This window comes from Oculina patagonica, chromosome 14 (genome assembly GCF_052425735.1).
Source record: "Oculina patagonica isolate OP01 chromosome 14, crgOcupat, whole genome shotgun sequence".
In the NCBI taxonomy this organism is placed as follows: domain Eukaryota; kingdom Metazoa; phylum Cnidaria; class Anthozoa; order Scleractinia; family Oculinidae; genus Oculina; species Oculina patagonica.
In genome coordinates, this window is record NC_135771.1 from 18,540,489 (window position 1) to 18,563,014 (window position 22,526).

The window sequence follows — 22,526 nt, forward strand, 5'->3', positions numbered from 1 at the left end:
TTGAACGATATGGCACTGGAGTTAAAGCTGCACAGCCCTGCTGGAGCAGAGCCCATCACATATACGTGGCCGCTACAAAAATTGGTGAGTTTAAGCGCCGGTGTTTCGGTTAGCGTTTTGTATTTTCCGAGCGAGACGGTAAATTACATCAGGTTTGTCTGTCATATTTGGCTGAAACTTTGTCCGATTGTTTGATTTTTAGGACGGCAGGGACGAAGCGGTAGAAATTGTGGAAACCATCAGGTAAAATGTGACGGAAAAGCTTATTTCCCTTCTGTTTCAGAACTTTAAGTTTGGTAGCGACTCGCTTTTTAATAAGTTATACAAACAGGTTCGCTTAGGATCCACCGCACACGATAACAATTTTTGCTTCTGCATTTCTGTCTTAGATGGGTGTGTGCTGATTTTCCAGAGCTGAAACTCGCTGTTGAGAATTATGTTCTTCGTGAGTTTGATCCAAGCAGGTAATCTGTTTAATCCACGATGTGTTTATGATTGCAAATTGGGGTTTCGTGTCCCTAATGATGAAACTAACAATGTTTATAGTTGTGCTAAAAATATTTCGGCTTTCGCTTGCATTTCTCGAGTCAGTTGCATTTTATCGTCTGTTTTGATTGCAGCTTTGAGAGTATGTCCCAACTATGCCAGCGGTATAATCGAGCGATTGATGGAATTTTACAGCTGGTGAGTAAATTGCATATCGTGTACAAGTATTTCTTTAACCACGATGCTTCACACTAGCCCGAGGCAAAATCAAAACCATGTTTTTTACAGCAGGGGTTTAGTTGGAAAATCTATTGAATGTTTTAGAATGATTTGCTATATGTGTAAGCTTACGCTCACATGGTTAGTAAGTTTTTGAGTGATAGCAAAGCAAATTTCCCTGTGTGAACTTATGCATGGCTTCATGCTATAAAGGTCTCGACAGATCACTTTCATGCAATTCTCTGCATACCGGAAGAGAATATAAACAATACGGCTTAATCAAATTTACAGCTCGTCAGAGCCGGACGGATACAGCTTTCCGTTTGTAATTTGCCTATTTTTGTGGCTTACCATTTCAAGTGGAAGGATCTCTACTCGATCGCTGAAATGAAAGCTTTGATCTTTAAATTAATTCGTTTAAACTTTATAATGCATGCATGCAAATTTATGCTAAAGTGATCAGATATCCACTGGCTTTCTGAAATGTAAACTTCTCCATGGTGTGACATGCAATAGTAATATTCATCTTTAACGGCTGTCATTTTCTTTGGAAGATTATTTTTTGGCTATATTAAACCAAAAATGAAGTCAAAATTGTTTTTCCTTTTGGTATGTAAAGATAATCCAAATATTTGCCCCGAGTCCTGGTTACCCAATACTTGCTCTTAATTTTTTCCCTTTGAATATGATTAGCTTTCACAATTAGTTCATTTTGAAGGTTGTCAGTGGTTCCTGTTACTATGCATCATAAAGATTTGTTTGTGAGGTTCTGATTGCTTATACTGTAGCCATAGTAAAAGGTCAAGTTCAAAAGTTCATTGTGCATATTATTCAGGGGTCCTATATTTTCTAGCAAGTGTGCAGTCATCCACTCTCCTCAAGAAAATTTGGAGCGAGGCTGTCTGTCTGTGTTCTGCTGTTGATAATAATGTTCAGGGCTTTGTGAGTTTTCCTGGGATGTATGGAAAATGTTCTAATTGGTTGATTGATCCTTTTGGCGATCACCCCATTGATCATTTGTGGTTTAATAAAGTGTAACGTTTGCAACTTGTTGAACCATAGTTTCGCTTTGCGTTTTATTGGTCTTGCTCACAATTATCTTGAAATTTGGCTGCAGAAATGACTTTTAAAATTTGTTACATTTTGTAAGTGTTTAAATTTTCAATATTCAAAGTCAGATAATTCAAAGTGAACAGCATTTTATAGTGACAAGAGTACTGTGACAGTGGCGTGTTTAATCAATACAACACAGCAAAGGTCATTTACGGTGTTATGCAAGGATAACACGGTGACAGCAATTTCTTTGTTGTTTCTGTGCGCGTGTCAAGTCAGTGGCTGTGACAGGGAAATGGCTTTAATGCCCAAGTAAATAAAACAAGAAACACAATTATCAATGGAAGCAGTGACACGGATGCCCTACTCCGATTTTGCTTGAGTAGAGCAATCTTGTAATACAGTGTTTCAGATTAAATAACAATAAAATTAATGTATTATTGTTCTTTTTTCTTGCCAGTGGAAAGGCCGTGCCCCTCCAGCATGTATCAATGTTCCGCCATCACAAGAACTTCTACGCCACATTATACAACAGGTCTACAGCCATTCTGTTAAAGACCCCGATAAACTGAATGACTATGAGCCATTTTCTCCTGAGGTGAGAATATACAGTACATGTACAGGCTAATTATTTACCAGGAGAACAGATAAATGATGATCAAGAATATACATGCACAGACCTCTCAACCTCAAAGAACCGGAAATCTGGAGATCAAGGTCAAAAAGGCGGGAGATTTGAGTAAAAACCGGGAGATTAATTAACTGACGGACAAAAATAACTAAAACCAGGAAAGAAAAGTTTTTTCCTGTTTTAGCAACACAAAAGTTAACGTTATTTTCACGGCTTGTGTCTGCTATATATGGTTATTGATTGTGTCTAGCGAACAAACTAATGAAATACCTTTGTTGGTTACGGATTTACACAGAATTGGCGCAAGACAATCGCCTTAGTAATCCAAAAATGACATTATACAAGAAATTGTATCCTTACAGCTTGTGACTGTTTATCGTGAGATTTTTCTGTCTTGTCGTGAGACCGTGAGATTGAACTAAAAATTGTGAGTCTCACGGCAAAATCGTGAGACTTGAGAGGTCTGCATACAGTTTGAAACTGTCACAGTCAGTCACGGCGGTCTAATAGTTAGCGTGCTGGACTCCGGATCAAGCGGTCTGGGTTTGAGCCCTGGCCGGGGTCACTGCGTTGTGTTCTTGGGAAACTTTACTCTCATAGTGCCTTTCTCCACCCAGGTGTAAAAATGGGTACCGGTGGAATTTACTGCTGGGGGTAACCCTGTGATGGACTAGCATCCCATGCAGGGGGAGTAGAAATTGTCCTAGTCGCTTCATGCTACGGAAACCAGTATAAGCTCCAGCCTGATGGGCCACTAGGGAGGGTAACAAAGGGGGTGTTGTCATCCCATTTCACGCACAAATTTTAACCAAATTCACGTGTCACGTATACTTGAAACAGCAGAATTCACGAATCACTTGCCTTTTCTAGCTATTTTCACGCGTCACGGTCTAATTTTTGCCCTATTTTCACGCGTCACGTTTTAATTTTTGGCCTTTTCACGCGTCACGCATAAACCCTTTGCTACCCTCACTAGGATCCTATGCAGACTTAACTAATTTTTATGGAACTGTCACAACGTTTTCACTTCCAGGATATACATCTACATACCTTTATTCTACTAATGTAATTCTAACTTTTTAGTGTGTGGATGAAAATCTTAATTGATAACATAAGCCTTAACTTGCACAGCAAATGTGAATTTTGAACAGCAGTTCTCAGAAAGCGATGAATATAAAAGTGAACATAAATTTACAGTGATCCAATTTAGTGACATGGATTGTTTTGATTTTAGGTGTATGGTGAGACATCATTTGAACTTGTGGCACAGATGATCAAAGAAGTTCCCATGAGTCCAAATGATGTATTTATTGATCTGGGAAGTGGTAAGTCTGGTCTTAATTTTGCTACAGCGTAGTATAGTTCAATTATAATTACTTGTCGATTACCTTCAGTTGGTTCTGAGAAATTATGGTTAGTATGCTGGACTCTGGATAATTTTAAGTTCTAGCCAGAATCATTTCATTGCTTTTTCATTTTTTTTTTCTTGTTTGTTTGTTTGTTTCTTGCCTATCTCATCAATTCTTGCCAAGTTGCAACATAAAAAGTGTATGAAAACAATAATTACAAGAATTTGTACATATATTGACACTGTGTAGTTTCAGAAAATATCCTTACCCATCTCCCCAAAAGGTCATTGGAAAAGCAAAGACTAGGACAAAGCTAAACTGGAATTTTCTAAGGGGTGGGGTGGGGGGGGGACCCAAAAGCCTTCCATGGGGGAGGTATGAATTTTTTTCTTGAACAACATATTCATTATTGAAACATTTTAAAGGCTGATTTACACGGTACGATTTTGTCACTTGCGAGAAGCTTACAGCACGCATACGGCAATCGTAAGTGAGTTGTAGGTTTGTTTCGCACAACACAATATGTGTCGTAGGCCTGTCGCAAGCATGTCACATGCGACAAAATCGTACCGTGTAAATCGCCTTAAGACACTAACCTGCAATAAATTATTATCAACTGTTAGTAAATAGTTGTTAAGCTCGAACTCTGGGATTATAATTTAGGTGTTGGTCAGGTGGTGTTACAAGTTGCGGCATCAGGAAATGTGAAGGAGTGTTATGGTATAGAAAAAGCAGAAATCCCCGCAAAATATGCTGAGGTAAATATTGGTTATTATTAATTTTCTTTTTTATCGTGATATTTTGCAAGCAAAACATTAGTGGTAAAATTGGGTAATTGGTTTGGTTTTTGTTGAAAGCAATTACGTTTCTTCTGTGTTATTGCTTGAAGGATATGGACAGAGAATTCCGTAAATGGATGCGCTGGTTTGGCAAAACACACAAACCTTACAAGGTGGGTAAATAAAGACCAGAAAAGTATTAATTTTTAACAGTTGACTTATATAACAGGATCTCCTCGAAACATTTACTTTTACTGTCAACAGCTTGAAAAAGGTGACTTCCTTGTGAATAAGATAAGGGAAAAGATACAGACTGCAGGGTGAGTATTTAAATATTAAATAATTTATATTAGAAAGTAAACAAAGTCTTTTTAATCCTCAGTTGAAACGTTCACACATGCATGTTTTGGTTATACCGTGAACTTGTGTAGTGACTGGTTTCAGGGTAAAGCACAGTACATTCTGATAGGATAGGATGAGATGCTAGTCCATTGTAGCTTGACCCCCCTTCTATCATTTTTTCAGCTTGCCCCACAACGTGCAACCATTAGTACACGTGGTTGCCATAGATGCCAAGTTTTTTGGTTGGTATGGAGTGAGAAATTGAATTGCCCCAAAGGAGCAATAGTGGGACCCAGAGGACCAAACTTGTAGGGGGGTTTGGGGGTATGCTCTCCCAGAAAATTTTTAAAAATGTAAGTTGCAGAGAAGCAATTTCCTTCATTCTGGGCAAGCGTTTGTTGTTTTTAACCTCTTCCCTACTTGATTAGCATTCATCTCTACCAAAGTACAGTTGAGACTATATCTCTTTATTTAAACTAATAAGACTTTCCCTCAAGTTGTAGTATTTTTAAAAAAGTGTGATATTTTGTCTGAATGGCATGGTTGTGTGAGATTGGGTCAAAAAGAGTGAGTCTCACGCCAAAAGCTTGATACTTGGCATCTATGGGTTGCAGAAGGGCACTGTAAGAGGGCTCACACTGCAAAAGTCACAACTTCAATTCCAGCATGCTGATAATTATACTACTGTGCTGTAAATTATATTAATTTTTGTTTCAAAATCTCTTTGTTTCCCTCAGAATTGTGTTTGTCAACAATTTTGCATTTGGACCAGGAGTGGACCACAAATTGAAGGAACGGTTTGCCTCCATGAGAGAAGGTATGTACAAATGCCTGTAATTGAATGAAATGATTAATTTTTGATATGTACTCTCTTTGTTATGGACAGTCAAAAGCTGTCACTCCACAACTAGCCATGTAAGATTATGTCCCAGAGAAATATGTTGACTTAAAACTGTTTCTTTCAGGTGCCAAGATCATTTCATCCAAAGCATTTTGTTCCTTAAACTTCAGAACCACGTCTCGTAATTTATCAGGTGAGCCCGTCTTTAATGCAAGAGCCATCAACCGAATTCTCAGAACTAACATTTAAAGAAATATATGGGAATTAAGTGGGAGAATTTACATTTTGAGGATCTTTTGAGGATCAGGACTGGCAGGGATGTAGCTAAGAAAACTGTAAGCCGGCTCATCAACAAGCTCAGCTGGCATTTCTGGCCTTGGCAGCTCTACCCAAGTCTTTTTTTTTTTTTCATGTTAAATTTCAGCTGGATTTTAGTTCTATTTCAGCCGGTTAAATAGGCCGGCAGCCAGCCTTAAGCGGCATCGGGGCCTGTAAGAAACCGAAAAACCGCACAAAAAATAATAAAAAACCGAAAAACCAAAGTGAATTTCGATCAAAACCGAAAACCAAACATAATATTCCAAATCCCGAAGCTGTAACCTTAATTGGTACCTCGAGATTTTGAAAGAAGGAAGAAAGGGTTTTTTTCCACTGCTCTAACTTGCAATTTAAACATAAAAGCAGGTTTTCTTTCTACCAGAATGATCTCAGAGAAACTGTTAACCAAATTGGAAAAACCGGAAACCAGAGCAAATACCAAATCCGAAAAACCGCTAGTATTTTTACCTGAAACCGAAAACCATATGCTAATAGAAGGAAAACCCAAAAACCGAAGAAGACACCAAAACCGAAAAACCACTGTTTTTCGTTGCAAAAACCAAAAAACCGATCTAAAAAATGGCCAAAACCAAGAAACCGAAAACCCCAAAGTCCCCCTCCTGGACTGGCAACCTATATGTTTACAGCTTCTTTATAAACTACTAAAATACCAGTAAATGTTTCCATCCATGCATCCATCCATTAGAATAATTTTATTGAACCCCTGCTTTCAGTATTGCTTTCAAACATTCCTGCAAGCAGTAAATATTTCTCTGTTTGGTTTTTAGATATCGGCACTATACTACGCGTTTCTGAACTCAAGCCCAGTGGACGTGCAGTCTCATGGACAGGAAAACCAGTCTCATATTTTGTCCATGTCATTGACAGGACACTGGTGAGATTAGATTAGTACATTGTCCTTTATCATTGTTAGAGAGCCTTGCTTTGAATTACATTTACATGCAAGTACTGTATTTATTTGATTAATGCCCTGGTACCTGGAGAGTGGGTGCTTATTCGCGGCTGGGTGCTAGTTTACTTTGCAAAAAACAGTTTATAATAACATATAACATAAAGATGTATCAAAGCAGAATTTTAACTGTTCTTTGAAAGTTTCTGTATAGGTATGTCTCTTAGCAGATCAATGAATTTTAGAGATTCTAAGCCAGAGAAGAAATAATAATCAATACTCCTCTTGTGCACTTCAGTTTTTTGGGGCTTGGAGGGTGGGCGCTTATTCGAGGCTGAGCGCTTGTTGACTTTTCTTACCTTCAAGGTGGGTGCTTATTTGAGGTTGGGGGCTTAATCGAATAAATACGGTATCTGAAAGGCCTGGTGGCCAAATTGTAAGTGCACTAGACTGCAGAGCCTGATGACAGAGGTTTATGGCAAAAAACTGTCACAATATTCTAGAAAGACTGATCATTTTGGTATACCAGGAATTTTAGTGGAAAGAGTCCACTATATTTAACTCAGCATTTACATGAAAACATTTTTTTTCCTCAGCTTGAACAGTATTTTGCAGACCTGAAGAGAAGAAAGGTTAGATTTTTTTATTCCTTAAAATACCTATGAAATATATTTTTATTCAGTGAGAAACAGGTATAAATGAAAAATTTAATTGTCACTTTTACCTCATAGAACATGTTTGGTTTCAAAAGTAGTTTCAGTTTTTTCAGGGACTACAGCAATGTGATATGTATATAAAAACAAACATGAACATTAATATCTGAATGCACAAATTTTAACTTTAAGCTCTGGATTTCTGTCTTTTTAGGAGGGTAGAGACTTCAGTGATGCAAGCAGCTTGAGCGACTCAATGGCAAGCACTCCAAACTTTGAAGAACTGGATGATGTTCTCTTTGGAGTTTCAACCAGAAACCAGTGGAATCAGCTCATCACCCAAATTGAAGCTACCAACAAGGCAAATAAAAATGGGAATAGAAATCGAAAGAAAAACAACAATAACAACAACACCAAGAGCGTACTGCAAGAACTGAACAGTGATGTGCTTTCTCCAGGACAAGAACAAGATCAGAAGGGTGGGGCAAAGGTAAGCGCAACAGCACTACCTAACATGAGACCCTGTTGAGATAAAATCTGACAAGTTACAGTATATGGCCTGAAAAGCTCAGTGCTCAAAATGAATTCAAGATTGGCCACAGTATAGTTCTAGTATTATTGACTGTTTCATATACATGTAGGGACGAGTTACTCCGGGGGGGGGGGGGGGGTACTCCCTATAATGGCACATACAGGGTGGATTCACCCCAAAGGGGTACCTTTTTCAGGCCTCGGTATAAGGTATATGAAGTAGGTACACTTTCTGTCAAAATGGTACATAAAAGGGAAAGAGGTTAGAGCTCGGGGCGGAGCCTCCCAGTATAAAACGTTTTTGAGTACCCCCCCCCCCCCCAGCCAGTTAAACTGTACACTTTAGCAGATGAGCCACACAGAGATCTTGTGGCCATTTTGTATTAAAGTTACCAACTCCAATCAGAGACAAGAGCTTCTAAATCAAGTCTGGGCAGCCATTAAGGGCTGTAACCTGTAACACCTGTTATGGCTGAGTTCACTCAATGTTATGGGATTAGTTGTTGTTTGGTGGATTTCACATGGGAATACATGGGAGCCTGCCAACACCCTCCCCCCAACACCCCAACACCCCTGCCCCGATCACCCTCGCCCCTAGGGAAAGACCCCTTGCTCAACCCCAAGCTGAAAGCACTGTTAGTTTCTTGTTGTATATACATTTGTACCATATACACAATGTAGACCATTTTTATTTTATTTTATTCCCAGGGACGTCAGCCAACATTTGCTCAGAAGGTCAGGAAAAAATACCAGCGGCAACAAAACAAGAAAGCCCAGAAACTGAAAAAGGGTGTAAAGAATAGCAAAGGAAAGGCAAAACCAAAGCCAAAGCCAAAGAAGAAAATGACAAAAGTGAAGACAAAACCAACATCCAAAGCAAGTCAGAAAAGAAAGCAGGACTCTCTAGCAGTGAAGGCTTTAGAAAATGCTACAGTGGCCGCTTTACAGGTTTGCAATGTTGAATAGCTATATAACTATAATATATTATTATTACTTTTACTTGGACGACAGAGTGAATGACTTGCAAACATCTTCATCATTTACCTAAGTACTGTCCTAGCAACTCTGGTTCAACCTCCGCTGCAAAGATCTTGGTCTTGTTCCAGCTGCACTTAACTTAAGTCACTGTTGAAAACTTTACACAAGTCTTACAGCCAATAACATCACAGCTAAACTGACCAATCAACTCCAACCGATCAGGCTTATAACATCATCAAATGACAACAACTTTTCACTTGACTTTGGCTGACTTTTTCCCAGGTTGTCAAAACGCCAGTCATCAACAACAGTTCTTCTCAGAACTACTTTAGAGATTCTATAAATCACACTATATGAACTATAGTCTCTAATGTTGAGCTAGTTGTTGTCATTTGACTTTTTCCAACTATGATCTAAGATCCAGGTTTGTGTGCTAACCATGTTCACATTATAACATTACAAGACACATACTCTCACACTTCCTCTCTCCACCCAGGAGCACGCTGGCTAATATGTCAGGGGCATCCTGGGGCTCAGGGGCTACCTGGGATGGGCTAGCGTCCCATCCAGGATTAGTAACGACACACAGACTGGAGTTGAGTGGTGGCTCTGAGGAGCCACCAAGCTTCAGGAATAGGCTCTTTCTTCTTTATGTATCTTTATTATTGGAAAACCTGGAAAGTAATGGAATTTTAAAATTTCATTTTCCAGGCCTGGAAAGTAATGGAATTTAAGTGTGGGTCATAGAAAGTCATGGAAAATGGTATTGACTGTACAAAATAAATTAGGCAGGTTATTTTTTTTTGAAGAAAAGGGTAAAACCGAACCCGAAATCAAGACAATTTTTCAAAATTTCTAAGAAAAATGGTCAAATTTAAGTCATGGAAATTTTTGAAAAGTCATAGAAAGTCATGGCATTTCAAAAACTCAAAAGAGTACTAACCCTGCCCCAGTGAATCTCTAATTTTTCTTTTGTGTCATCAGAGCCTTCGAAAAAAGGCAAGCAGCCAAGGCCAAGGAATGAGAATATCATCAGCCTCTCCACCACCCAGCAACTTCAGCATAGAACAGTGTTTCCCTGCTTTGGAGCAGATTTTGGGTCAGTGAAAAAAGGAGGATTGTGAAATTCAAGAGGCTTAATCAGAGCTCAATACTTACGGTAGCCAACTAGCCACAGGCTAGTAGAAATGCAATTTTGGCTAGTAGGTTTTGGAAATTTCAGGCAGTTGTGTTAAAAGAATCTGCAAATTGAAATCGACTCTGAAAGATTAGATCTAACAAGTACACTGTTGACATATAATTTTAGCTTGCCCATATCAAAGAATATGGGCAAGCTAAAATCGCCGTGAAGCGTACAAACAAAAGATTTATTTAGACTTTTCTTAGGTGACGAAAGCCGTGAAAGAAAACTGCTATGAAAACCATGCTTGAAAGTTCCGGCTAGTAGAAAATTGATTTTGGCTAGTGGAATCAATGGGCCTCACTAGCCACTAAGCTAGTTAGCAAAAAAGTTAGTCTCGAGCCCTGTTAATAGAGAACTAGAGGTGATGCATGGGGCATTTAATGTCTTTAGTGTTAAGTGGGCTGGACTCCAGTTTGCACAGTCTGGGTTCAAGCCCTAGCCAGGGTCCCTGTGTTGTGTTCTTGGACAACACACTTTACTCTCATAGTGCCTCTCTCCACCCAGGTGTATAAATGGTTATTGGCAAATTTAATGCTAGGGGTAACCCTGTGCTGGACTAGCATCCCATCCAGGGGGAGTAGAAATATTCTTAGTCGCTTCATGCTGTGTAAACCGGGGATAAGCACCTGACTGATGGGTTACTAGGCTCAATTGCAGACTATAGCTTTTGTGTTTTATTTGATGCCATCTTTTTATATTCATTTCCAGATGTTTACCGTTACCAGTTTCTTCATTTTATTTGTCACATGCATTCCTCTGAATACAAGGAAAATCTCAAGAGGCAAATTGAGGAGCAAAAGGTACATAAAACATTTTAAATAATTTTAATTAATAGATTGCACATAGAGCGGTTTTCACTTGAGTGTCGAAAGTAAATTGCGTTTGCTTTGGTTTTGCATTACTATGCTTAGTGATTGGCTTAAAAATCTCGCGCCACTTTCTCAGCCAATCAGAACTAAAACCAATCGGACTCGCTCGCGCACGTTTTCCCATGCTTCGTGCCAGCTACATGTATTTGCTCAGAGTTTTGATTGGTTCACTGGGTTGTCTGGGTCCTTTGTGATTGTCCAGAGTAATTACTTTGGTTTTGGTTTTACGACACTCAATTGAAAACTGCTCTATGGCCGGCTAAATTCTTAACTAACCATTCACAACATAATTATGCAAAAAAATTCCAGAAGAAAATAAAGTATATAAACCTCTGGATTACAAGACCAACACCCTAAACCACTCAGCAAGGCTGCCTTCTTATGACATTATTTTTCGATAAGAATTTAAACTGTCATACAATAAAAAGTTTTACAATAACAATTTCTCCTATGTAGGAAAGGAAAAAGGAATTAATGGGAAAAGTCAGTCAAGCTGAACGCCATGTTGATTTGTTACAAAAAGAAGCTCTAGGAAATCTTCAGTTACGGATGGATGAGGTTGGTAGATCTGTTACTGCTAAATCCATAACTGGTAGCCCTGTGTTCAATTCTTATGATTTAGCTATTGTGATAATTTGGTTTCATGAGCTTTTGGAGTAAATCGAAGGAAACCTCAAAATAATAGTTTCCTAAGGTAAGAAAACACCAAAGAGGTAATAATAAAACAAAAAGGAACAAGGATGGTTAAGACTGGTTTTATTCAAGAGTGACCAACGTCAAATTTCTCCTCACAATATCAATACTTAACCAAGAGAAAAGGTTATGAGAATTAATAAAATGGTCACCAAAGGGAAATTGCTTTAACCTTTGAATGAAGTCTCCTAAGTGAGACTATAAGAAATGAATGGAGATCAGTCTGGAGAATTTGTATGTGGATATTGGGGATTTCAAGGTTAAGGGTTTGAAGTGCATCATCCGTGACAGCTCATTCTCAAACTCATTACTTATCCATCAAGTTAAAACAAAGAAAATCACAACCGTGAAGGAGGTTTGGATACCCGGTCTAAGTTAACGTAGATTTTTACGATTTTATTTTCCCTTTACTCCATAGTTTTTGTTTCGACTGAGAAGATAATTCAAACACTTGAGAGAGTGTTTCATTGGCTATCCAAACACCCTGAATTTCGTCAAAAATCATCCGCTGCGCGTCGTATTTTCAACTTTCTTCTGCGTTGGTGTTTAGAGATCCCGATGAAACACAGCCTCCCGTGTCTGATATATTACTTTAAACACAGTTTGAATTTCATGATCAGTGTTTGTCCTTGTTATATATAGATTGGTTTAACAGCAAAGACGCCCCGTGAGTTACTCATGAAAGCTGGAGAGCTCTTAGGAGAACATAAGAAAATGAAAGACAAAGTCAAACGCCTTGAGAAGGAGGTTAAACATCTGGAAAAACACAAAAACCATAATTCTCTTGTAAGTGTGTGAAGCTAACATTGTTGAGATTGTTTTGTACTGTGCAATCCTGGGCCAGATTGTTCGAAAGCCGATTAACACTAACCTCAGATTAAAAGTTAATCGGGGATTTGATTTCTCTTGTGTAAGTGTTTTCCATTGTTAATGTTTTGTGGAGTTTGCGATAAGTCATCAAAACTGGTGGACAGGAAATATAAACAGGAAACCTCACTGAAAGTTAAAAAAGTGAAATCAAAATTCGCGCTAATCCTGAATTTGCTTAATCGTGCTTTAAATACATACAGTGTAGCGCGGTCTCGGCACTACCGCGGACAAAACGCGTGGCATGCAGGTTGGAGGAGTTTCGGGATGAATGTAAAAGCGCGGGTTCAAACGATCTGGAGAACGCAAGAATTAAAAAAATCTAGAAAATTTGAGTAGGTTTAAATGTGGTGTGAGCGCATCAGAATTGGCAATGAAACGAGAGCGAGCTAGAGCGAGAGTTTGAACGTTATATTTATACCGTCCAAGTATTACTTAAATTAGACAGCGCGTTGTTCAATCACAGTAACATATGACTATTTTGTTCTTTTAAACAGGGTGAAAGAAATTTCTTGAAGGATGGTAAGCCCGCCAATGGTGAAGTTGATGTTCTACAAAAATCGGTATGTTAAAAAAAGTCCTACAAACAGAACTTGTTGACAGTGTAGTTTAGATACAAAGGACCAGTTTGAGGCATTTTTATTGTTAATTTCTTTAAAAATGGATCTAACTATTAAGTGTGTGAATGAAACCCTAGTGTGTGACCATTCAAATAAAGCTACTGAACAGTACTTTCTTGTGGTACGTACTGTTTGTTATGCTGTTGTGTGACCATTCAATTGAATGCTTTTGAGCAGTACTTTCATGTGGTACTGTTTATTATGCCGTACAAGGTGGTTCTAACGTTTAAGTCCTTGGATAAAAACCTACTGTGTGACCATTCAAATGAAAGCTATTGAGCAGTACTTTCATGTGATACTGTTTATTATTCAGTACAACGTGGAAACGTTAACGTCTGTCGATGAAGCAGTTCTCCCAACTGAGAACTAAAATAATTAATGAAGTAGACCAGTTAAGAGAATTTATTTGTCGAGCTTCACTGAAACGCTGCTTTTCTCCCTTTTTCAGGGCGGCTCGCAAGCTAAAGTACAAGAGAGCCTAATGAGCCACCTATACGAAGAGTTAGCGAAACGGAGGGCTTTGGTTGAGAAGGTTAACAAGCTACAGAGCGAGGTTGACCAACTGGATTCCATAAAGACTGTTTCTGAAAAGACTACCTTCACGCCCTCCTCGTGTTTAACTAGTGTATCCTCGTCAATAAACGCAGCGATCTCTACAATGTCTTCTGCACAGATTGCGAAGGTAACAACGGCTACTCCCTCTGCAAATTCTAGCTCCCACAACAAACCTTTCGGCTCACTCGGATCTGTTCCAGTTTCCTCTCCAAGCGCTGTTTCTAAATCTTCAGCTGTGACGTCACTTCCTATTTCATCTGCGACACTCGCTAAGTCCCAGTCTCAACCACATCACTGCAGCCCGCAGCCTCAAATCGTCAACGCCTACCACCCTTGTTTGGTACAGTCTGTAGGTGTTCCAGTACAAATGGTTACGTATCTCGATAAAGATGGCAGAGTGATCGCCACTGCTCCTAAAACTAAACAACAAAGTCAAAAAGTAAACGGCGCTAAAAAGAAGCCACGGGCCACTAGCCAATCAAAACAGGAAGTCCTTCCGTCTTCGCCAGTGCTGATGAGCCCACAGACCATGAGTACAGTGGTCTCACCTTCCATTTCAACAGGCTCAGTGAGACAGTCACCAAGTGTCTCTCGCCCCCTCCAACCTCTTATCACCTCTCCAGTGACACCAGTAAATGCACCAGCTCGTGCTATGAGCAATCTGCAGTCTCCTGTCTCTTTGGTGACATCGCCTGTGACACCGACACCCGTTAGGCAAGTGACTTCTATGACATCCTTGGTTGCATCTGGCAGCGAAGTGCCTCCCATGGTGTCATTTGCTCAAAATGGTGTCTCCTTCATCTCCCCGCTGAGTCCTCTATCGACCATGTCTATGGCCGCATCTCGCCCACCTGCCTCTCGTATCACGCCCCTAAGTTCCCTCTCGGCTTCTACAGAGAAATACTTGAACACGTTCGCGACACAGATGGCTTCAACAACTCCTAGGCCATCATTCTCCAGCGCGTCCCAGAGCCCGTGCGTTTCCACAAACCAGTTGTTGTATGTGGGCAGAACTCCATATCCAAACACTGACTTGTCAACAGACCACAGTGCTGGCATCAAGCTCCTCTGCGACCTACTGAATGACACACTGCCCGAACAGCCACCGCCTCTAGTAGCAACCTCCCAAGCAGTGCGGTCTCTAGGGACGCCTTCTTCGGTAGCTTCAGCTTCTTCCATCCCGGACATTTCTAGAGCCGAGCAAAGACGACACGTGGATACCCCACCCACTCCTCCCAGCAAGAGTGCATCCAAGTCTCCAAGGACCCCTCCCATGGGAAATGTTTCTGGAAGTCCGTTGCCTGGAGGTGTGACATCTTCCGTGGAACAGCCCAGTCCGGCTCAACGAACTCCAGCGCGTAGTGCAACACCACCAACAAGCAAGAAAAGAACTTCGCCATTTACAATTGACAGCCTTGTTAGTTCAAGCCCAGAGACACAAACAAACAAAAGCAAAAGTCCTGGTGACGCAGAAGTGGATAAAAGGCACCCGAGCCCTGTATCGACTAACAGGAGCAGCCCCAAAGGCAGAAACAAGTCGCCTTCAACAAACTTCAGCATTGCGCATATAACCCGTGACATGAACTCGCCAAATACAACAAGTAAAACCCGTGTGCCTTTTGTAACGAGCCCTGCTACCTACTCGTTCCCAACACCAGTCTCCTCTGGCGAGATGAACCAAAACCAGCGAAGAATATCTCCGCCATCACCAAGGTTGTCATACCAGGAGACTGATCAAAGTTCCCGTGTTGAATCTAGTGGCCCGACCTCTTCAAACACGGCACAGAACTCTACAGGGACTGACAGGACTGGTCGTGTTCCTGTCCCTGTTCTTACAGGCCCTGATTCACATTCTGTACCCGCTGTAGGAACACCTACTAAAATGGGCCCACAGGCTCGTGTTGAATCAAGTGTGGACTCGGACGTGGTGTCGAGAAGTGTTCCTCTCCAAGGTACAAAAACAGATAGTCCTCCTAAAGAGGGTCTAGCGGACCCACAAAAGACTGACCCTTCTGTTGGTTATCGTTTCACAGACAAGAATTCTAACGTTCAAGAAATGCCCCTGGCAAATCGTGCTTCTGTCATAACTAAAGGTGAAACTGTTTCCAGCGAGGTGACCTCTTCCGTTTCTTCCGCCAACAAGGTATCTTCGAGTAAAAGCCCTGGACATGGACGCGATGCTTCTCCCACCGAAAATCTTAGCACGACCGTCCTTGCTGATATTCCTCTCGATATGATTCCGCTTCCCAGCGGCAAGAGACCCAGCCCAAAGAAAAGAGCAAGCCCATCAAGTTTGTCAGGCAGGAAGCGCTCCTCTCCTGGGCCCCAGGCTCCCAAGTCCGCGAGTCCCGACTCGGAAGTCAGCAGTCTGATGGCTCATGAAACTCTTCCCCAGTCCCCATCGATTTCGTCGTCCGTTTCCAAAGCAGGGTCAGCGGTGTTGGAAGGCCAGGCACCTGTGTTGGTGGATAGCAACCCCAACTCTGCTCGCAGCCCAATCCCAGTAGCACCCTCCCCGAGACTGCAGTCTCATTCTGGAGTGTCGCTGCCGTCGTTTGGAAGCGTGTTTTCACCCGCAAAAGAAGGAGAACCTGGGAAGAAAGAGAAAAGCAGGTAAAACTTGACAGACCGGTGTTAACCTTGATTGCTATTTAGTCAACTTACTGTAGCTAAGAGCTCTTAATTTACCGTAAAAAAACGAAAGTCAGCCGTTCAAAGGTTCTTTTGGTGGGTCTTTTTTGGAAGGAACTTTTCAAAAATGGTTTGCTTTATATTTAAAAGGGAGTTTGCATCGGAAAAAAATGTAGTTGATGACAAAATTTTGTTGACAAAATGACGAGTGTTAGCTGGTCTTCGAAACTTCGCACAACGATAGAAAATTCAAAATAAGGGGTCTGCCGTGGGAAAATGCACATCGAAAGTGTCTTAAAACGATAAAAAATTCACAAACAAGCTCTTCAGTAAAGGACTTAATAGTGTAAAGAAACAATGTTTAGGTACGGTCTTGAATTGGGTCAGATGGAGGATTTTTTTGGAAGTATTACAGACCAATTTTCGGGAATTGAGGGGGTTATTTGACGAAAAAGTATGGAACACCCCAAGAAAAGGTCTTTGCGACGACTTTTGGTGGTGTATTGGTGTACTTTTGCCCAAAGATATAGCCTAATAGCGTCTTTAAACAGTGAAGGAACATTTCAACAACACATCAAATACAAAAGAAGGTACGGATGGCCAAAATAGACGAAGATTGAAACTGATTGCGATATAAGTTTTTGAAATATTGTTGGGCTAAACAGTTTTCAAAGATAATCCTGTTTGCTTGTAACTTTAAATTATAACCCCCAGGAGACACATTTAGCTGCAATGAAGCTATGGTTTTGTCATTAAGATCCATAGAATTAATTTCTTTGCAAACATTTAGTTTCATAGCGAATATTTGGCAAAATTTAATAACATTGAATTAACTTAGCCGTGACACAGTCCCTTTAATATTAAGTGCACTTTTCAATTTATCCACCCAGTTGTCAAGCCTCTGAGAAGCCCAGCCAGTCAACAAAGCAAACTTCAGAGCCTCCTGCGAAGAAGCGTAAGCGAAAAGAAAAGAAGAAAGCTCCTGGCAAGGCGAAAGGAGCGCTGAGTTTACTGATCCAGTATGACAGTGATGGTACAAGCTCTTGCGGAACTCATACGGAAAGTGATGACAACAGTTCTGGACACAGCAGTAGCCCGGTCAGCGGTACACCTAGCCCGGTTGTCGTGGAAACGAGCTCGGACGCTTCTCGGTTCCAGTCTTTAGGGGCTGCGCAACCTGAACAAAGTCAAGAGGTGTCTGCGAAAACCGTTGCGCAAGTAAATGGCGGTGCGCCGAAAAGCAGTAGTAAGAAACGGCCCAACAATCGAAAGAGCCCAGTAGAGAAGAAGAAGGCCAGAGGAGGCGGGAACTCACGCAACGAACACCATCCACCTTTAGTTAATCTTAACGACACGGTAGCGTCCATGCAGCAGTTGAAGGGCGTGGCACCCAACGCACCAATGCCAAGCAATTCTCCTTGTTACCAGGCCTACTCCTCAGCGTACGCGACTTATCCGACTCCTGGGATCCAGTACTCGGCGGCTGGCGTGGCAAGCTATGCTCTGCCCAGTTTCTCTCTTCCAACCGGCTCGCTGAACTTTCCTCCACCGGGTCATCCGCAGTACGCTGCATCTCTCCCACAGTACTACCCCGGGGAGGCACACCCCGCCCCCACCGGGTACGGTACATCCCCGGGCGGATACTTCCCCCAGTGGCGGACCAGTTATGCCCCGATGAAGTGTCAGGGCTCGATACCCCCGACATTTAACTATGCAAATAGTGGGAACAATGGAAATAATGTGTATAGATGAAAACTTAATACCAGTATACAGGGATGGTCTATTTATACTACATTTGTATGTATAAATTTTTGATTATAAGTACAGAATTTTTTGCCTTCAGTTATCTATTTATCATAGGGGAACAATTGATTTCTCAGTGGGTCACTTGGGGAGAGGCTTTTTGTGCTTTAGAAAAAAAAATGTTCAAATTTTTTATATTGCAATCACGGACTTTTATGCTTTTTACGAAATCACTGGTAGTTTCTGTGTAACAGTAAGTGTTCTTAAGATCACTTATTTCAACTTCGTTTTTCTTTTCGTCCGTTTTAACTCTTTTTAAATTGTGTATAGACACTCAAGATTTAAAATTTTAAAAGAATAGCTGGGAAAACAAGGACCTTTTTCGGTCGGTAATTCAACTGAGCCCGCGGTATTCGCAAGAGAGACGTTGCTAAGTAACAGTGACGTGTCGTGATGACGACAAGCTCGCGTGATAGCGTTCGGAGTGTTCGTGCTATTTCTTATTGGACCAAAAAAAATCGGCAATTCTTCGGCATTTTTTCGTGGTTTTCCGACAAACGGTTCTTGTTTCCGCGGCTGTCAGTTCGAACTATGACGTTTATGGAGGTGAAGCTTTTCGAGATTTGTTCACATTTAGTTCAGCTCGTTTGCTGTTTGGGCCTACTGCTGGTATTTTAAGGCAATCTAGAGTCAACTCCTTGGTTTTGCTGGACCAAAGTGTAACCCTTTCACTCCGGAGTCACACATAGTGTGTAACCATTCAAATGAAAGCTGTTGAGCAGTATTTTCATGTGGTACTGTTTATTATGCTGTACAAGGTGGTTCTAACTTACAAGTCTGTGGATCAAACCCTAATGTGTGTTCATTCAAATGAAAGCTATTGAGCAGTATGTTTATGTGGTACTTTTTCCAATATTTTGCGAAACGATTTTTCAATTTTATGGTTTCAATTTTGGATTTGGCTTCAGGAGTGAAAGGGTTTGCTTTTACTAGTTTAAATTTGCTTACTTTGTTACTGCAACTAACACAAGTTTTGTTTCAGTTATTGCGCTTGATAGCGTGCCCTGCTCAGTTAATATCTCTAACCCTTGAATCCCCTTGATCAAATTGTAAAAACTCCTTACAGGCTTTCTTATATAACTTCTAATGTAAGCTTTTGAGAATTTTTTGGTTCAACAAGACTACCTCCTTATCAACTTTGAATTTAGATGCGGGGCTTTAAGGGTTTTAGATCATAGATTGTCGCTTAAACAAGTCGCAACTTGCTTTGAAAATATACTTTTGTCTTGGTGAGTTAGAAAATTCTTACATGACAAAAATCTATTTTCAAGCGAATAGATTCTTTATTGTAAATATTGTTGTTAAAGAAAAACCATTATTTACTGAAGACCAGAGATATATCTGTTTTCATCCTGCAAATCTTGTTTATGCCTTGACGAAAAAAAAAAAAAGAAACGCTATTTTTGTCAATAAAATGTAAGTTGTTGGATAAGATATTTGTCGTTGATATTTAAGTGTTGAACAATGTCTTTCGTGACTGGCGAAGTGCGCTCTCAGTTGACACACTGTTCACTGTTCAGTTGACTGTTCACTTTTCTAAATTGCTTAAGGACATTACCCAATACCCTGAAATAGAACTGAACACAGATTTTTAACCAAACTTCGCCTACTGGTTTATTAATTTAAGAAACTTAAATTTTGAAATAAAAAAGGGGGTCACCAGATTCGTTTAGGAGCAGAAAGACCTTGTATATTCCATATAATTCCTCTGCGAGTACTACCAAAATATACGTTTTTAGCGATAATTTATTTTTCAAACATAGGAATTGATCTGTTTTCATTTTACAGAAAGAATTTGATCGCTACACCCAACTAAATATGAGAAAAAATTGATAGATCACCAGACTCGTTTACGAGAAAGCGACAATTTACTTCTCTCGCGGACTAAGCCGCATAGAAAAAAGCCGCCATTTTGTTTATGTGCGCGCTTATTAGGCGTAAAATTCTGCGCAGTAAGGATGTGCAATGCAATACAGGGCAATGACCTCATAAAGCAGTCTTGAGCAAATTTGAGCCTGGTTTGTTCATCAATGATAATTTTGTTATTGCATTGTACATTACTCAGCAAAACCTAAATTTCTGCATCGTACAAGATCGCATTTGATTTTAAGAGGAGTTCAAAAGATAGACTGAATAGAGAGTCCAGAAAACTTCGCTCTGTTATGTCGTTTTTGACGTTTACCAATTCACTCAGCGAAGTTCTTACAGGCATCCATTAGTTCTCGAGCACGAAGCGAGAACAAGATTACCTGGTGTGTTTGTTTCGGCAAGCATGTTAAAGATATTTGTTTAAAAGGCAATAGTTTCTGTCAGCTTAAGGAGGCTCGATGTAGTTTTTTTAGCCGTAGGGTGGTTGTTTTGAAAATTAAAATTATCTAGGAAGCCAATGTTCGATTTTAGCCAAAATACACCATAATGATCAAATAATACCAAATTTTAATTTTTTACCCGTCACTCAGTCACAAAGGTTACCATAGCAACGATTGACGTTTTCTTTTGTTCTCATACAAGCTTGAATTTCTCGAAATCTAGATTGACTCTTGGTGTTTATTTTTTGATATGTTAAAGTTTAGTAGATTGACTAACTGTTGACGAAATTTTAGAAAAATCTGTAAGAGCGTTTTCAAGTAAATCAAGAATGAAATTTTCAGAAAAAAACCTGTTTTAATATAAAATGGGCGCTTTTAAATTGTTTCGTATTATTTGAGCGCAGTTACTCTCACTGAAATATAAATACTTCCACCATCAAAGACCATTAACTAAAAGCGAAAGACGTTTTGCTTTAATTTGTTAAAATATGTCAACTGCCGATTGTAGGAATTTATAAGGAAATACCAAACACTTCATTCTTGATTTACTCTAAAACGCTCTTACAGATTTTCCTGAACTTTTTTGTACAGGTAGTCAATCTACTATACTTGAACATATCAAAAAATGAATACCAAGAGTCAATCTAGATTTCGAGAAAATCAAGCTTGTTTGAGAACAAAAGAAAACGTCAATGGTTGCTATGGTAACCTTTGTGACTAAAGTGACGGGTAAAAAAAGTAAAATTTGGTCATATTTGATCATTATGGTGTATTTTGGCAAAAATCGAACATTGGCTTCATAGATAATTTTAATTTTCAAAACAACCACCCTTTGCCTAAAAAAAACTGCATCGAGCCTCCTTAAAGTGCTACTATGATGAAATTCGTATCTTTCCTTTTGTGGCCGTTTTAACAAATCAACAAGTACTCTATATGAGAAGAAAAATGCCGTTTACTATTTTCAAATATCTCTTTTCTTTTTAGAGTTTTTCAAGTTTTTAGAATATGCAAATTTGCAAAATGATGACGTCATAGACTCAATTTGATCGAATGTAAAGAAAGCGATATCTCAGCCAATTTGTATCGAAAGTCTCTGATTCTTTACAGTAACACTCTGCTAGCTGTTTTACACAATATAAATTTCACAAATTGGTATACCATGGCGACTTACTAGGTTCCAGATCCCCCAAATGCTAAAAGCCTTTCTAGCCAATTCTGACATTCTATTTTCATATTTGCCAATGATGCCTTACATGCATGGTTTGGCAATTATGTGAATGGATTTGGCAGACGTTTTGGCTGGCTTACATTTTTCTGAACTGAAAAATTTTAGAATATTAAAAAACAAATTGTTGGGGACTGGAAAAGAGAGAGTTGCCATGGTAACGTAATTTTATTATCACTGAAAGTGGATCTTCTGTAGAACTATTAGTCTGCCAAGTTTCATTGGCCTCTGCAAAATAATAACTGAAATATCTCAATTTCTGTACTTGAAATAAAATTGGGTTGAGTAGATGACGTCATCAGTCTCCTAATTTGCATATTCTGCGATATTTTTAAGCTTAATAACTCGGGAACTAAAATAGATATTTGAAAACGGAAAACGCCATTTTGAATCTTTCTTTAAAAACTCATAAAACGCCTAAAATATCAAGAGGTGCACTATGCTATGATCAATCATCTTTGTGAAACACAAAGACCAACGCCCAATGATCGCAAGTGTTCAGTCTCGCAATTTCTGTTCTCACACTTTGTAGTTATATCAAGTACTGTCGTCTCTTTCAAGCTTTGAAAAGAACCCCCCAACACCCCCTCTCGGTTCTCTAAAAAGCTTCCCGCCTGCAAATTCAATTTTTTAATTAGTCTCGTTTTTCTACTAAACACCCCCTGCCTTAAACCAATACAA

At 39.8% G+C, this 22,526-nt stretch overlaps 1 protein-coding gene across 1 annotated transcript; it reads left to right on the forward strand.

Annotated features, from left to right (window-relative positions):
• Positions 1 to 19,597, forward strand: LOC144638725 (uncharacterized). Its single transcript, XM_078497956.1, has 22 exons — positions 1 to 84; positions 203 to 243; positions 390 to 464; positions 621 to 684; positions 2,219 to 2,356; positions 3,624 to 3,714; positions 4,402 to 4,496; positions 4,628 to 4,690; positions 4,782 to 4,837; positions 5,597 to 5,676; positions 5,825 to 5,893; positions 6,807 to 6,913; positions 7,525 to 7,560; positions 7,796 to 8,071; positions 8,821 to 9,060; positions 10,075 to 10,189; positions 10,982 to 11,073; positions 11,599 to 11,700; positions 12,478 to 12,621; positions 13,200 to 13,265; positions 13,771 to 16,490; positions 17,399 to 19,597. The coding sequence occupies exons 1-22, from the start codon at positions 10 to 12 to the stop codon at positions 18,258 to 18,260; spliced, it is 5,607 nt and encodes a 1,868-aa protein (XP_078354082.1). The 5' UTR covers positions 1 to 9; the 3' UTR covers positions 18,261 to 19,597.
• Positions 19,598 to 22,526: the final 2,929 nt, after the last annotated feature.